Here is a 15861-nt window from a genome sequence, read left to right on the forward strand (position 1 = left end):
TCCTGGCTACTGACCGCCAGTGCAAGCTGGGTCGGCAGGGCGGGGCTGGAGCACAAGGTCTCCCATCGCCCGTGGAGTGGTGTTGGGGTGGGAGGAATGGGTGTCTTGGGTTTAGTGCACTCTGCGATAATGTGTGCAAGAGTGCCAATGTTCCCTGCGCGGAATAGGCATTTGTCCTCTCCTCATTCCGGATAAAATTTGTGTAGTAGACCGGGTGCGCAAGCGACTCCGCCTGAATTCGCCTGATTATCATTTGCTGGTCCCTGGTCAGTGCGCGATGCGGCTCAGTGAAGGTACACCGCTCTTCTGTGTACTCGTGTGTAATCGCTTTGTATGTGAGCAGCGGGGTTGGGTTGCGGTGTTCTGCCCTGCCCGGTGGGTCATTGCCCGGGCGTGGTAGTCGGTGATAACAATTCCGGCCACCTTTGTATGGGCAGACACCCACGTGAGCTCTATAGCTCGCCCCGGTGCCCTACTCTTGGACGTAATTGCGGCTGCCTCTAAGATCACCTCTTTCCTGAAGCCACCGTACGCGCTTTTCGAGTCGGTAACCGCTACCTCGACGCCCGGTTGGACGAGCGCCAGGGATATGGCCACCTCCTCGGCCGTCGTCGGGTCCTTGGTCTTCACCGCAGCGCTGGTGACCAGCCGTTCTTCGTCGGTGACAATTACCGCCGCGTGGTTGCTTCCTTTCGCAAGTAAGGCATCCACGTAGAGCACTCCGGTTTCTTGACGCAATCGCTAGGACATCGCCTTGGCATTAGCTTCTCTACTTCCGTCATCCTTACCTGGGGCCGTGTTCCGGGGTAGGGGCTTAGTGTTAATAGACCTCTCCCACTATGTTCTGTTGGTATGGGGGCCTTTATATCGTTGCTTGTTCCCTGCGCAGGCCTACCTTATCCAGCACCGCGCGGCCGTGTATTGTTTGGCTCAGGGGGAGACCCTGGTTGGGCAGATGGGCCTGGATAGATGGTCCTCACCATGCGGCCTGTGAACGCTGGGTCGACGAGTATATTGGTATGCATAGGGCTTGTTTGATGGCCTTTCGGAAGATGGTGTCGAGTGTAGACATCTGGGTAGGTTAAGATAGGGGGCAGAGTATGTGATTCTGTATATAATGAACGTTTGCACCAGCCGGAGGGATTCTTCTTCTTTTAGGCCCCTATTCCTGGTGTATACTCTTCGCAGCATTGGGAGGATCTTCTTCACGCTGTTCTTGATCTTATCAATGGCAGTGTGTGCCCTTCCGTTGTGTTGTAGAATTAGACCGAGGATGCGACATTTGTCCGTGGGTTTGATATCGGCGTCTTCGATTTAGATGGAGATGTCTTGCGGGTTTTCCGGAGTGGACTACGAGGAGATGCGACCTTTGTGGCGCGCAGCTAAGTCCGCAGGTATTTGCGTACTCGCGTTCGGTATGCGCAGCCGCCTGGAGGGTCTCCTGTATGCAGCCGTCGGAGCCCGCTCGCTCCGTCCATATGTTGGATGTTTTCCTTGTTCGGTTTGTATGTAGCGTTCTTCGAGGACCTTGATGACCTTGTCACCATCGCCGTTGTTTGTGTTAAGCACTTTCGTCCATGTGCGGTGGCCTGCTGTTTGGCGGCCTGTAGGGTCGATCAGGTGGTGTAGCAGCTTCCATACCTTCCCCACCGACAGCTGACCTTGAAGGCCGTCGAAGATCTTTTGAGCCAATTCTCTCTTTTGAGTTTGGCCACGTACTCGGAGATTTCCGTGTTCAGTTGGCCTATGCGGAGGCAAGCCTTCTGTTTCGCCTCTGTTGTTTCCAGCGCTTCCTTAGTGAGTGTCGGGCGGCCCACATGTTGGCGAGTCTGCTGCCGACGAATGGCACCTGTGTCGTAATGATTGTTTGTGTGAACTGGTCTAATGTCCGTTTCTGCTTGTCGCCCACTCCTTGTACGTCCTGCTAGGCGACGCTGTTAAGGAAGGGGAACTCCGATTCGAGCGTTTGAGCTGTGGGAGACCACCTAGCCCAGCCCACCTGTGTGGTCGCTGGTCCGAGTTGATCACCAAGTCGTCTTCTCGACCTCGAACGCTGCCTTCGCCGTGGCGCCTCGCCATCCTTTCCGTCGGTGTTCCCGCGCTGGTCCGCAGGTCCACCCCGTGATCTCGAACTCCCTCTGGCGTCTGGTCCGGGTCCGCTTCGCGCCGCCGACTCCGCTTGGCCAGCTGTCACCCAGCGTCTGTTCCCGGTTGGTGTCGCCTTCCTTAAACTGGAGCGCTCCTTGCGGCCATTCGAGCTGCTCCGTGCTCTGGAGTGCGGTTCCCGGCTGGCGCGACTCTCTCTCCGTAGCCGCGGAAAGTCCTCTCCAGATTCTTCCCGCTCTTGCTCTTGCTCTTGTCGTCGTTCCCATTGCTGTCTTCGGACCACGTACGGGGTCTTGAATCTGTTGCTACATTCTCGGCCGCCCGTTACATGCTGCCGGTGCATAGTTGACAGTTTGTTGTGCAGCTTGCTTCGTAGTCGTTTTCGGGGTTCGGCTGTCTGCATGCGATACAGACTCTCGTGTCGGGGAAGGGGGAGAGATCTCTCCCGTGCGTGATCTTGCCACGCTGTGTACACACATCATAATGCTTGCGGTATAGAATGCACCGAAAAAGCAAATGATCATACTTGACGTAGCTTGGCACCCTCGTCTCATGAAAGAGGACTATGATGGCCGACGTCGTGCCAATACGGTGTGCTTGTAGCGTGGTTGGATTGAGGTCGTTCGTGATGTGTTTATTGATTTCTTCGTCCATGTGTGTAATGTCGACCCCTCGGATCACTCCTTTTGCCGTTTCTTCTGGTGCGGCCCTTAGGTCAGTTTCTTTATCCTGTTCTACTTCATTGCTCTCTCTTCGCTCGGCGTGCTGAACACTATAATACTCTGGGTTGGGGTTTAGGCACACCTTGTCCAATATTGCCTCTTCCTTGCTAATCTCCTTGATAATCCTTGCTAAGCTCCTTGCTAAGCCTCTTCCTTGCTAATTCCCGTCCAGTTGAAATAGTGGACTCACCGGCTTTCAAATCCGCATCTAGTCGCCGAGTGCGCTTAACCTGGGCCGTCCACCTCGCCGTGTCTTCCGGAACGAAGTCTTCTCCGCTTACTTCAATTCTCGTCCAGCCGTCACGGTTGCGGAGTCGACTTTCCTTGGTGGTTGGTTCACTCAAGTTCACTTCCATTGATGTTGTTGATTCCATGCCTTACCGGGACGCTGGGGCTCGGAGCAACCGCGACGGAGGGCGGTCGGCCGCACTAAGCCTAGGCGTGGTCGGCTGGTAACACACAGTCCCGCAAATCCAAAAAGTTGGGTGCCTTCAGCAAACACTTAGTGTCAGATCGCAGCGGATGTCTTCCGACGACTCGACGTATCCTTGATTTGGCACAAAATTGAATTTTCACTGCGTAAACGGGCATTAGAGCAGGAGCCGAAGCGACGCACGTCTGCACGCTCAGGCGATCCCTGCGCCCACCTCACGCATTAGAAATCTTGTGAAGCTCGACGTCCTTAACCCATCTAGAAAAAAAATTTCGTACCAGCAGACTAATAGTCACTATCTCCGTTCGTGCTCAGTTAGAAGCTCTGCGCTCAGGGCGTCCTATTACAGGTAAACACCGACAATGTTTGAGGCAGCCCGTCGCACCACACCAAAAAAAAACGTCCATAATGTTCATCTTAAGCGCAGAAAAAAACGTGGACACAGAAGACAAGGACAAGCGCTTGTCCTTGTCTTCTGTGTCTGTGTTTTTTTCTGCGCTTAAGATGAACGTTATGGAATACCAACTAGCCCGAATGCAAGCCCTTCTTCCGGAAACACTTCATCGCTGCCATCCTGAAGCTACGACTGCAGCAGCGAGATTCTAGGGCTGCGCTGAATACGTAATGTGGGGCAACGGCAACTGAACTTTGGATATGAGGACAACGATACTACGGCGGACATGAAAGGAAGGACACGCATTTGCAGCAAGTGCCGCGCCTTCACGGTGCAGTTTGCTGTATGCCCTGCTTGGCAGACACAGTCGACAGGCATGCCCGAAACTTGCGCAATCACCACTAAGCGTGTTTCCACCAGAAGATCAAAAAATATAAATTTTCGGTAATTTATGCTCCGAACGTACACATGGGCTACGAGGCGAGCCAAATTGGAAGTCTCCGGAATGATTTAGACCACCTTGGGATCTTTAACGCGCGGCAAAAAACTCGACACACTGTCGTTTTTGGTTTCTGCTTCCATGAGAAAAACGGCAGCTGCCGGCAGGAATCGAACCCGCTTCCTTAGTCTAAGCAGCACAACGCCTTACGCACTAAGCCACCGCGGTAAGAATTCCCCTGGAACTTATGCCTGCACCAATATTGGGGGACGTATGTAAACCATGGGCAAAGGAATAATGCGAAATCTCAATCAAGGAAGTAGTAGATTTAAAGCAGAAAAAACTAATGTAAAGCCGACTATATAGCGTCTTATCACATAGAATATCACAATATATTTCAATACTCACACGCATCAGTTTCCGCAGCAAGTTTGGTTTGCAAACGACCAATGGCACAACGTGACTAAGTTAAAAATCGTCCTAAAATCAGTATAAACGTTATCCCAGAGGAGTCACGTAGGAACGCTTGGCGTGGCTCTAGAGACTAACTCACAATCACAAAAAAAGAAAACATTTGAACAATTGTTCACATATAAAACGCCCAAAAGAGATAAGAGCAAGAAAAAGAGAATAAACAGTAAGACTCATGTAGCCACTATTCATGGGCCGAGTATTGCAGAGACTCCTGTACCACAAGCTTCAATCACTAAAGAAAGTGAAAAAACACCATCATCAAGACAGCATATAAGGCAGTCCGCAACCTAGACGAGCTAACTAGGGGTGCTCTACCAAGGTAACTGAATGGAAATGCAGAGAGGGGCCTAGAATAAAGGGAACGCCATTAACGGCATGCAGGAATGAAGCAAGGTTATTTGGAGAAAAGAATAGACGCAGGAAGAGCAGGACAGGTGGTGGTGGTGAAAAACATTTAATAAGTCTATATACAAGTGAGAGATAGGGGCAGCCTTAAGAGCCGACCCTGTACAAACTCTAGGAGGAGTCCCTAGTCCGGGACCCCTGTGGCTTCCGCGGCGGCGCGCGCCCTGGCCACGAGGGCTCGTTGGCCCTCCAAGGTCGAGCAGCCGAGCAGGGCAGCCTCCCAGCTCTCACGGGTAGGGGGGGAAGCGGACGTGATTGGGGGGACTGCCGGGTTGGATGGGCATGCCCACACCATGTGAAAAGTATCCGCAAACGGATGGTCACAGTGTGGGCATTCCCCGGAGAAGGCCGGATTGAAGTGCTTGAGTATCGCCGGGCACAATACCGTGTTAGTGTATAGCCGTAAGAGCCAGCGCTCGTCAGCCTTAGTCAGGCCCGGCGCCGGAGGCGGAAATCGGAGCCTGTTCAATTTGTACATCGCTGTGATGTCGCGAAATGAGCTGACCGGGTTAGGTTCTGGATCGTCAAGAGATGGAGGGCGAGGAGGGTCCCGGGAATCAAGCGCGCGGGCTGAGGCATCGGCAGCCTCGTTACCACCTAGTCCTGCGTGAGCTGGAGTCCAGATGACGGAACGTGTATTTGGGCGGTCCATATAATAACAGCCCTTGAGGATTCGAGCAGCGCGAATGGTGATGCGACCTTTGGTAAGATTTTGGCACGCACTCCGCGAATCGGTAATAATGATCCGAGATGCGGGGTCTGCTGCGGCGAGAGCTATGGCGACTTCCTCCGCATGAGAAATGTCAGGTGCTCGAAAAGTGAGTCCTTGAACAGGCACGTTTTGATGAATTACGGCTGCCGTGTACCACCCCCCGTGGTGAGGGCCAGACGCGTCCGTGTAGAATACTCCAGGCCGGGACCCATAGCGTCCTTGCAAGGCTGTAACCCGCGCAGTTCGCCTGCCTTCGTGAGTACCCCTAGCCATATTTTGGGGTAGAGGCTGGATATCCAACGCACCACGCCAGTCCTCTGGGATCGGGGTTCGCTCTTCTGCCTGATATGTGTAGGAGATGTGGAGGCGTTGTAAGAGGCATCTCCCAGCGTGCGACTTGGTAAGCCGCAGGTACTGGTTATGGAGATGGGCCTCTTTGAGTTCTCCGTACGTGTTGGTCATGCCCAAATCTGCAAGACGCTGGTTAGACGTCGAGATCGGGAGGTCGAGGGCGCGCTTGTATATCTTGCGGAGAATGCCTTCGAGCGTGTGCACATCACATTTGCGCAAACGTAGGTAGGGTGTCGAATATAGGATCCGACTGGTCACGAAAGCGTTGGCGAGGCGCAAAGCATCGCGGCTTCTGAGACCCCCCCGCTTGTTTGAGACCCGACGGACCATGCGGCCCACTTGATCCCCGACCATACGTAACTTGCGCAGGGTTGTGTCGACTTTCCTGCTCTTGTGTATGAAGAGTCCCAAGACGCGGATTTCTTCGCGTTCCGGGATTGTCCCGGTTCGCAAGGAAAGTGCGATTTGAGTCGTATCTTTTGGTTTGGGGCGAAGATGCACGTACTCCGATTTTTCAGGGGAACATTCGAGGCCGCAGCGGCGCGCGTATTCATCTACGACCGATGCTGCATGCTGCAGGCTGGCCTCAATGCTGCCAAGGGAACCCTGGGTTGCCCACAGCGTGATATCGTCGGCGTACAGAGCGTGCCGTACGCCGGGGATATCCTTCAGCAGTGGGGGGAGATGAGCCATGGCGAGATTGAACAAAAGAGGAGAGAGGACCGCTCCCTGTGGTGTTCCTCGAGTACCCAGAGGGTATGGGCCATGCTCCTTGCCTTGAATGCGGAGGTACGACTGCCGTTCAGTCAGGAACTGACGGATGTACCTGAAAGCATTATACCCACAGTTCGTTTGGGAAAGATGGGTAAGAATGATTTTGTGGGTAACGTTATCAAAAGCCCCCTTAAGATCTAAGGCGAGGACTACCTTATCGTTACTTGGATGCTCGATCGGCTCAATGACGTCACGATGGAGTTGTAGGAGAATGTCCTGAGCAGAGCGATGTGGACGAAAGCCGTGCATAGTGTCGGCAAAAGTGTGCTGGGCCTCGAGGTAATCGGAAAGCCTATCCCTAACCATTGTTTCCATAAGCTTCCCCACACACGAGGTTAACGAAATGGGGCGTAGATTTTCTATGTTGATAGACTTGCCCGGTTTGGGAATAAAAGTTACCAGAGCCGTTTTCCAATCAATTGGTAGCGGTTCGCGCCCCTCCCAAATGTTATTGAAGTAGTCGAGGAGGTGAAGGTATGCTGGGTCTGGGAGGTTGGCTAGAAGCTTAACAGTCACTTGATCCCGACCCGGCGCCGTTCCTCGCTTCATTTTCGACAGGGCCGCCTTCAGATCATGGAGTTCAAAGCAACGATCCAAGCCTGCGTTCTCCGAGCCTGCATATGAGAACGCCGGTTCGATGAAGTCCTGCGGGCCACAGATATATTTATCCCTAAGAGCCTGTGCCAATTTATCTGCGTCACCCGCGTAAGCGTGGAGCGCACGTTGAAGATGTTTTTGCGTTTCTGTGCGCGTTTGGCTAGGGTCGATGAGAGCCCTGAAGAAACGCCACGTGCTGCGGTTGGACATATGCTTGGCGGCATTGTTGCAGCGTTCTACCCAATTGGAGTCAGCGAGCTGGGCCGCGTACTCGGCCGCTTCCTGAGTGAGGGCTGCTATGCGGAGTTTGAGCTTACGGTTATGCTTCTGTCGGCGCCAACGGCGGACAAGGCTACGCCGAGCCTCCAAGATATGCAGTAGATGTTTATCCACCGCCGGCGTGGCCTCTGAGAGCTGAACCGTCTGCTCAGTTTGGCGAAGCGACGTCACAAGGTGTTGAGACCAAGTGGCGTAGCCTTGTTGAGCTATGGGGGCCGAAGTCGTGTACTCCGAACGGAACTTGTTCCAGTCCGGAAGTTTCGCTTGTTGATGGGGACGGGTAAGGGGATGCGTCCGAATTGTAGTGAGAAGAATGCAGTGGTCGCTGCCGAGGGTTTCATCGGTGTTGAGCCATTCTGCATGCCTGATGTGCTTGGTAAGTGTGAGATCAGGACATGTGTCCCGAGTTACAGAGTTGCCAATGCGGGTTGGGTGTGCGGGGTCCGTTGGGATAGTGAGGCCCAAGATGGAAATAAGTTCCGCCAACTTTCTACCACGCCGTTCCTCCTTACGGTAACCCCAGTGAGGACTAGGGGCATTAAAGTCCCCTACAATGACAAGCGGCTCCCTACCTGCCACCGTAAGGGCTTTGGTAAACACATCAGTGTAAGTTACGTTAGGCAGTTTGGGAGAACTGTAGATGTTGAGGATGTGTAGGGACGGATCTTGCTTCCTAAGCGGGAGGATAGTCACCATAACGTACGAATAAAGCGGATCGCAGTCGAGATCCGCAAGTTTGGCGGTGTAATTTCGATGTACGCAGAGTGCGGTTTGTGAATCCCTTTGGTACACGGTATAATTTGTGAGAGCTACGTGCTCGCCCGTCTCCTGAAGGGCCACTACCGCGGGCAACTGCGGATAGGTTTCTAAGTGGAGCCGGAGAGCAGCCCGCTTATTGCGTGCCTTAAATCCGCGGCAATTCCACTGTAGGATTGTAAAATTAGCCGAATTTGCACGGTCGCAGCGCGATCTAGGACCGTTGCCCGCCATCGTTAGAACTAAACGTGTGGGGGGCCTCCAGGAGAGCAAAGGGCTGCATAGGGGCTCCGCTGCTCGATCCGGTGCTCACTTCAGAGGTCGCAGTCGAACTGTTAGACTGCTCGTCTACCTCCGTCACCTTGGAAAGGGGCCGGGATGCTTGAGAACGAGATCCTCGCTTAAGCTTAGGACGGCGGGTGCTAACAGTGAGTTGGGACATCTGGGCCGCTATCTTGCCCGGGATGCGGTCAAAAGCGGTTTGGAGGGCGGCCGCCAATCGATTCTCGATCATGGTCCCTATGGACGCCATCTGGGCCTCTAGGTTGCTTAGGCGCTCCTCAAGCGGGCCGAGGTTCGCAGCGGTTTCCCTGTCTTCGGAGGGGGAACTATCCATCGCCTCCGGCGCCTGCCCGAGTGGTGCCGAATTAGGTGAGGACGAGCGGTTCACAAGCGCCTCCACCATCTGCGTTAACGAGGCAACTTGGGCCTGTAACCTGCGGAATTCAATTTGTTCCCGTGTGGGAGTGGAAGGGGTTGGCGGTTTGGGTTGGGAGATCACGTAGGGTGTGGGCGAAAAGGCTGCCCCGCCCGAGCCGCTCACCTGGGATCCTTTCCGAACGCGGGCGGCCCACGATGAATCCCCCTGGGCAGCGGGTTTGAGCTCAGGTGATGGCTGGTTCGGTTGGGATGGGGCGGGAGGAGCCTGCCCTGTGTTAGGCTTCTTGGCCGTAGGTCCGTCCGGAGTTGGGCCTCGCCGGGAAGGCCCGATAGCCACCGCTCCAGGGCGCGGGGGCGGGTCAGGGTTGGTGGCAGGAGGCTGAGCCCCCTGCGGCGATTCCCGAGAGCCCGACTTCCGCGGCTTCCGTGGGCGTCGACGCTTTCGCTTCTTGCGGCCGGCTTGACCTTCCGGTGGAGGAGTGGATGGCTTGGGTGGCGGCGCCCTGTAGCGTTCCTTACAGCGCCGGTCCCCGGTGACGTGGGAACCAGCACACAGAGCACACCTGGGCGTACACTCATGTGGGGCACGGGCGCCATCCGTGAGCGGCACCGCCTTTCCGCAGATGCCACAAAGGTCAGGTTTGGGGCCGGGACAGGCGTCGGGTCGATGTCCAACAGAGCCACACCGACCGCAGGCTGGAACAGTTTTCTTGTACGGCTGCACCGGGATCAGCAGGGCGTCGTAGGAGACGTACCTGGGCTTCACCTTGCCGGAAAAGGTGAGGCGCACCTTCTTAGAGGTGCCCAGTCGCCGGACGTGTAGAATCTCGCCTTCAGGCCAGTAAAGGCTCTCACGAAGTGCGGCTTCGGTGTCGGAGCTGTGCACCGTCACTACTCCATAACAGGAGTCATGAGTGTCTGCGCGCAAGTACCCAAACAAGGGCACCTGTCCGGCGGGTGAGGGAACTGCAAACTCACCGATAAGTTTGTCCGCTATGTGCGGGTGCGAGGTGTAAACTAAGATGAGATTTTGTTCCCGCACCATCACAACAGTGACTAGCCGTGTCGCGGTCGCTCCGAGGTGGGCGATGAGCGCGCGACCGGCCCCGTTCTCGGGGAAAGCGTTGGCGAGGGACAGCTGAGTCCGGGGTTTGAGCACAACGACAAAGTCCGTTGCTTTCGGCTTCGGCAGGGGTTGAGGATGCCACAAAAACCTCTTGTTCCCCCGCTGCGGGCCCGCGGAGCGCGTCGCAGGCGGCGAAATTGTTGAAGAGCAGGCGTCAGCGTCCGGGTCGGCAGCCGTGGCCAGGGACGCAGCGTCGGTGGAGGCAGCTTTAAGTGCGTTGCTCGCCTGCTCTCGACGAGCGACCGCGGCAGCAAGCGCGGCGCTCTTGAAGGATTGGGGCAACTCCGGTGGGCTGTCCGAAGTCGGGATGGAGGTCCAAACCATGCTGTGAGGATCATATCCAGTTTGGGTGTCCGCCACGGTTGCGGCTGCGGTGCTGGGCCGGCCGTCCTTTCTACCGGGAGGCGCCATGGCCGTTAGGCCTGGAGACGCCTCCGGCGTGGTCGAGACGTAAATCACCCGTAAAAAATGTTGGAGGGGCCCACCTGCCGAAATGTGGTATCCAGATGAACCGGATCACCTTCCGGTGACGGTGGAGAGATTTTTTAGGACGTTAGAAGAGGTACTCTGGGGTGCCGAACGAAAATTGTCGGAGCCGGTGAGCTGCCCATCCGATACGATGGCGCGCTCGCAGCGCCCCCCCGCAGGACAGGAGCGGGAGAAAGTTAATGGGAGAGGCCTTCACCCTAGAGTCGTCGTAAAGAGGACTTTTTGATAATGACGATGAATATGTCCTGAGCTTGGGTTTTCCTAACGCAGTTCATGAAATCGTAGAAACCATTGCCTAAAAACAAATTTGGGAAGAGCCATCGCATAGAAGACAGCCACCCGCCTTTTGAAAAGAAAATACTGACCGCATGATAGACATTGTACCAACTAACTTAGCGGCTCCGCATAAAACTTTCCTCTACCAGAAATATCAATCCAAACCTAGAGAGGAAGAAGCGATATGGCAGGATCAATTTGATTCGGGGAAAGTTCCGCAATCATAAAACCACAGTATGCAATGATTCCGGGATGTGCGAAAGCGCGAAGCCGCATTTGCCGTAGTTGACTACTCTGGCAATCTTTGTCACTTCAGGGTCCTCTTACGTACAGACACAAAGAGATTTTGGAGTCATCCTCTTGGCATTCCGACTAGTGGAAATAAAAAACAACTCACAGATAATTTCATGCTCAGAAACGCTCTTCCAGTGGCAAGATGCCAAAGCTCTTCGACAAAATATGCGAGGCGAAACAAGGGGTCGCACGCGTTCAACTGGGCATTATGATGCGCGATTAGCAACCCACAAACGTGCTTCGGTCTACTCGGATATTTTATTCCCAATGCAGGGGCAAATCACACCGCCGCGCCTGAACGGTGGGGCTATATGCTCACTTGCAAATGAACTGCACGAGACCATAGTCCTACCTAACCTGAGCAAAATGTTTCAAAACGGGACCATAATAAATCCTTAAGGGCACACGTACATCAGCCAAATTTTCGCTTGAATGCGCACAGCGGTATGATGCGGACAATATCGGTGACGCAAACCCTGCAGGCGATTTAGTACGAATAACGTACATTAACTGCGACTGTTGAAATGAGTGGTTCGGCCCACGAAACGTCTACAGACCGTGACATGCGTCCACGAAACTGCTGAAGACCGGAAAAGAGCGACTTCGGTGCGAATAGTGTATGCATTGTTAGCAGCCCCCTTTCTCTTCCCTAAAATAACTTGAACGGAGCAAGCGGAATGAAGCAGCTACGCGTTCTAAGACCGCGTATTTTGAAAAAGAAAAAGTGACTGCGCCGATCAACAGGTGCCGTAGAAACAGAGTCACTGCGGCTGCCCGTCCCGCCGTGACATCACCCCCTTGTTTTTCCCTTTTCACCGCGACCCCTTAGCGAGCGACCGTCGAAAAAAGGTAACAGTGCCAAACAGGGACAGGGAAAGAAGGGAGGCGCAGTTTTCGTTGTCTCATTTTACCATCCTTGATAGTTAAGCTGCACAGCGGCACCGCTAAATGTTTGCGACTCGAACACGCGCGTCTAGACTGGAGTTCGTGATAAAACTTGTTTGCAGTACTTTACTCACGAGTGCAAGCACTCGAAAATACAGTATTTATGAGTATTATACTCACGAGGACTATGTACTCATGAGTACTGTATACTCACAAATAGTGCTCATGAGTACTACTCATGAGTACTGTAATCATGAGTACTATGTATTCATGAGTACTCATAATCGTGAGTATTCATACTCATATGTACTCATACTCATGAATACTGTACTCCCGAGTACTCATACTCATGAGTAGTGTACTCACTCGTCATTGTACTCAATTTTAGGTCTGAGTGTGTACTCACTCATCATCACACTCACTCGTGAGTTTGAGTATAAATTAGCACAAATGAGTGCACTCACGAGTGAGTACGCCGACCTCTGATGACAGATATCAATTGGTGAACAGCTACGACATTCGTCCCGCCTATAATGGCATGGTCAGTCGCAAAGCAAAGTACTCTTTGGTATATTAGAAGAGGAATAAATATTTCCGTTAAGGTGTTGCGGGATAACAGAGAGCCACAACTTTGTCTTAATGGAAACTTTTCCGCTCCGGAAATGCTTTCTCGGAAACTAGGCAATACCATTCAATAAAAAACTGAAGTTGTGGGGTAAGTGGTATGATCGCAACGATATATTTACGCGCATGATATGATGAGGCCGTGCTTCTGCGGCTTGGCAAGGGGTGGATGACTTGTGAAAGAAGCTTTTTGAGAAATGTGTGGGGTAAACTTGTAACAAGAAAAACATTTGCTGACGATTACGATCCTCCCTTATGCGAAATCTGACCCTAGCGTAAACTGCTGTCTTCACAGTGACGGGGCATGTTTGCTGCGTATGAGGAAGTGATCACTTCAGCAGCGAACGTCCGACGGCGCTCGTTATATTCTGGGTTTGTCTCGTAGCTCTTCGCTGCCGGCGCAGCATGTCCTGCGCCGCCGCGGAAAGCCCAACTGCTCTTTACACTTTAGCCAAGAATTCATCCTCCACTTGCCCGCTCTTTCAATCTTGGGTTGTTTCTTCGTTCTCTCAGTTATCTCGTAGCGAGTCAGCAGTCTCACTCCGCCTCGACACGGCGCCAGACATGCTGTCTAGTTGTGAGGGGGAGGTCGATCAGAATACCGCCCTCCCCCTCACAATATTGTCTTACTTTCCTCCTCCACTTTTGTGCTGGCTCTATATCGTATATCTTTGGTGCCACCTTCATTTGCTCTGTTAAAGCGAGGTCGACGGCTACGCGAAATCACTGCGCTCTAAAACGCCCTTCGCGACTTAAACAGGGCGATGGCGGCAGTGTTTCTTGCTTGATTACTGAAACGGGGCCCAGTACAGTAAAGTGAACGAAAGTTGTCGAAATGAGGGGCTGGGGGTGGATGGTGCAGACCTATTAAAATGATAACTCTTCATCTGGCGTTTAGTTGCTCGTCATAATGGTAGCCGAGGGATGAAGTAGCAGCGTATATTTAGTTGTGCAGTCAATTAATGCATGTGACTGGCTGCGCTGCCCATTGAGCCGCAGCCGACATACTACCCGGATTCTGGCCTTCAAGTGTTCTCAGTTAAATTAGCACTCAAGCTGCACAAGTGATACGAAGTGGGTGACTGAAATCCGACTGATAGCTTCTGCTTACAGTGGCAGCGAACGCGATCGCTTTGACTGCCGGTTTGATAAAAAGATGGTGCCGGTGAGTCGCAGTTGGTTTAGAAAAACCTTTCACACGAGGCAGCGATACAGAGCGGCCATGCAGAGGCTGAAGGCGCTGTTCCGTAGGTGTCGAAAATGGCAGTAGTGTAGAAATGTCTTTTGCGGATTAATCAGTGGTAGATGCTGCGAGGTACACCGGTGCCGTATTGCATGCAGTACTTCCTGCAAAAGCTTCAGCTATTTTGAATAAGGGTAACCGCCCGGTCGTTAGTATATTTATTGCTTGCAGTGTATTATAGGCGCAAGAACGGATGGCGCGAATTAAAGCCTTTTCTTCTCGTTTATGGTCCTAATACTGCGGGGGGAAAAAGTGTTGGCACGCGGGAGGGAATATCTGTTATCTAGTAGAAGCAGGTCATAGGAAAGGTCACTGATGGTGAGGCTGTACCAGAGTAGCTGGTAGACCAGAGCGTCATTCTACAACGGTCGCTCAAATAGTAAAAACTGGAAGCAAATTAACAGCTTATGAAACTGCCGGTAGTGTATTAGGGCATATGAAGCCGCTAAAACGTTTTTATGTTATTGGCTTCTTTTAGTGAAAAACATAGCTCTATTGTGTGCTACGTTTCTTCGTCCTACCCATCCATTTGTAATTAAAATTGGCAATGCATTTCACCATTACTTGCCCCATCCTTCGCTTCCATAAATTCCTGGGAGCTCTGGCTGTCTCCCTGCCGACAGTGAACAACCAGGTTGCCCAGGAGGCTCTTTTATCACGTATACCGGATCCGGGCGAACATTAGCACTACACAGACCCGTGAAGTAAAGTTGGAAATTCGGGCCTGTACCTAGGTCCTGCGGACAATAAAGTTTGTTCTCTCTCTCGATGTCACACATAGGATGAGGAAAGTGTGCAATGATAATTATACTGTGCGCACAAATATTTACAATTTTTCCTTAATCATGTTTTTCACTGCTGTAGCCTGTGACGCCGCCCACATTCTTAGAGTATGTATCCAAATGAGCTTTCACTGCCACAGTAACATCATCTCGGCCTTTTGTGTGACCGAATTGCGTTGCCTCGGCGAGTCGCCCTGCAATAGTAGTAGCTGCAGTGCATCCGCTTCATGATGAAATTTGTGCACACACGTCATGGAGACGTCCTTTAGTATGAGTGAAGCCGAAGCCTGCGCAGATAGTAGAGCGCTGTGTGCTTCATCATCTTTAGTTTTGATTATCCCGCAGTGACGTAAGAATACGGAAGGGCAAGTAAACACAACTGGTAATCTATCAAAGTTGCATCCAAATTGGATCAGAAGGACTCTATTGTTTCTTTTAACCGTCGTATAGTTGTAACACTTAAAGCCAAGAATCGGCAGTGCCCGTCACGATATCGATGGGCCCCGTGTATTTCTCATACAAGGCGGTTGGAATTGGGGCAACTGGCTGATATTGATACGAGCTAGACCGGTATTTACGTTTACAAGTAGCCGGTTACAGAAGGCACGGTATAAGAGAGCGCCGCCCAAACAAGGGACCTAACTATACGCGCGTCTTCGTCAGTGTTTTCTTCATCTTCCTTCCTTGATGATGATTCTGACTCACAGCTCATCTCGCGTACCCTTTACAGCGAGCGTATCAAATGCCTCGTAACAGAACACCCTTCCTGTCTCGGTGCTGCTCAGGGCAAAACTGTAGACTGTGAACGGGAGGCCTTTAGATGGAATACATGGGCGATGTCCGTCTTCTGAGGGCGGGATGAGTCAGACGGAACGACAGGGGTGATTTCATAGTTCACATCACTCACTTGGTTCAATACACGGTAGAGGCCGTAGTGACGGGCGAGCAGCTTCTCAGAACGCTTTACTTGGTGTGCAGTACACCAGAGCAGCACGAGGGATCCGGGCGCAAACTGGCGGGGGCTGAGGCGTCGATCATAA

General features: G+C 52.7%; 2 protein-coding genes across 2 annotated transcripts; both read right to left on the reverse strand.

The window, feature by feature from the left end:
• Positions 1–5097: 5097 nt before the first annotated feature.
• On the reverse strand, positions 5098–7316 carry LOC144161933 (uncharacterized). The gene has a single exon (XM_077692490.1). The coding sequence runs from the start codon at positions 7123–7125 to the stop codon at positions 5098–5100; it is 2028 nt and encodes a 675-aa protein (XP_077548616.1). The 5' UTR covers positions 7126–7316.
• A 1340-nt stretch (positions 7317–8656) lies between these two features.
• On the reverse strand, positions 8657–10639 carry LOC144161578 (uncharacterized). The gene has a single exon (XM_077692223.1). The coding sequence runs from the start codon at positions 10637–10639 to the stop codon at positions 8657–8659; it is 1983 nt and encodes a 660-aa protein (XP_077548349.1).
• Between the last annotated feature and the right edge of the window lie 5222 nt (positions 10640–15861).

This window comes from Haemaphysalis longicornis, unplaced genomic scaffold, assembly GCF_048455015.1.
Source record: "Haemaphysalis longicornis isolate Haplotype H1 unplaced genomic scaffold, Haemaphysalis longicornis Haplotype H1 scaffold_12, whole genome shotgun sequence".
In the NCBI taxonomy this organism is placed as follows: Eukaryota; Metazoa; Arthropoda; class Arachnida; order Ixodida; family Ixodidae; genus Haemaphysalis; species Haemaphysalis longicornis.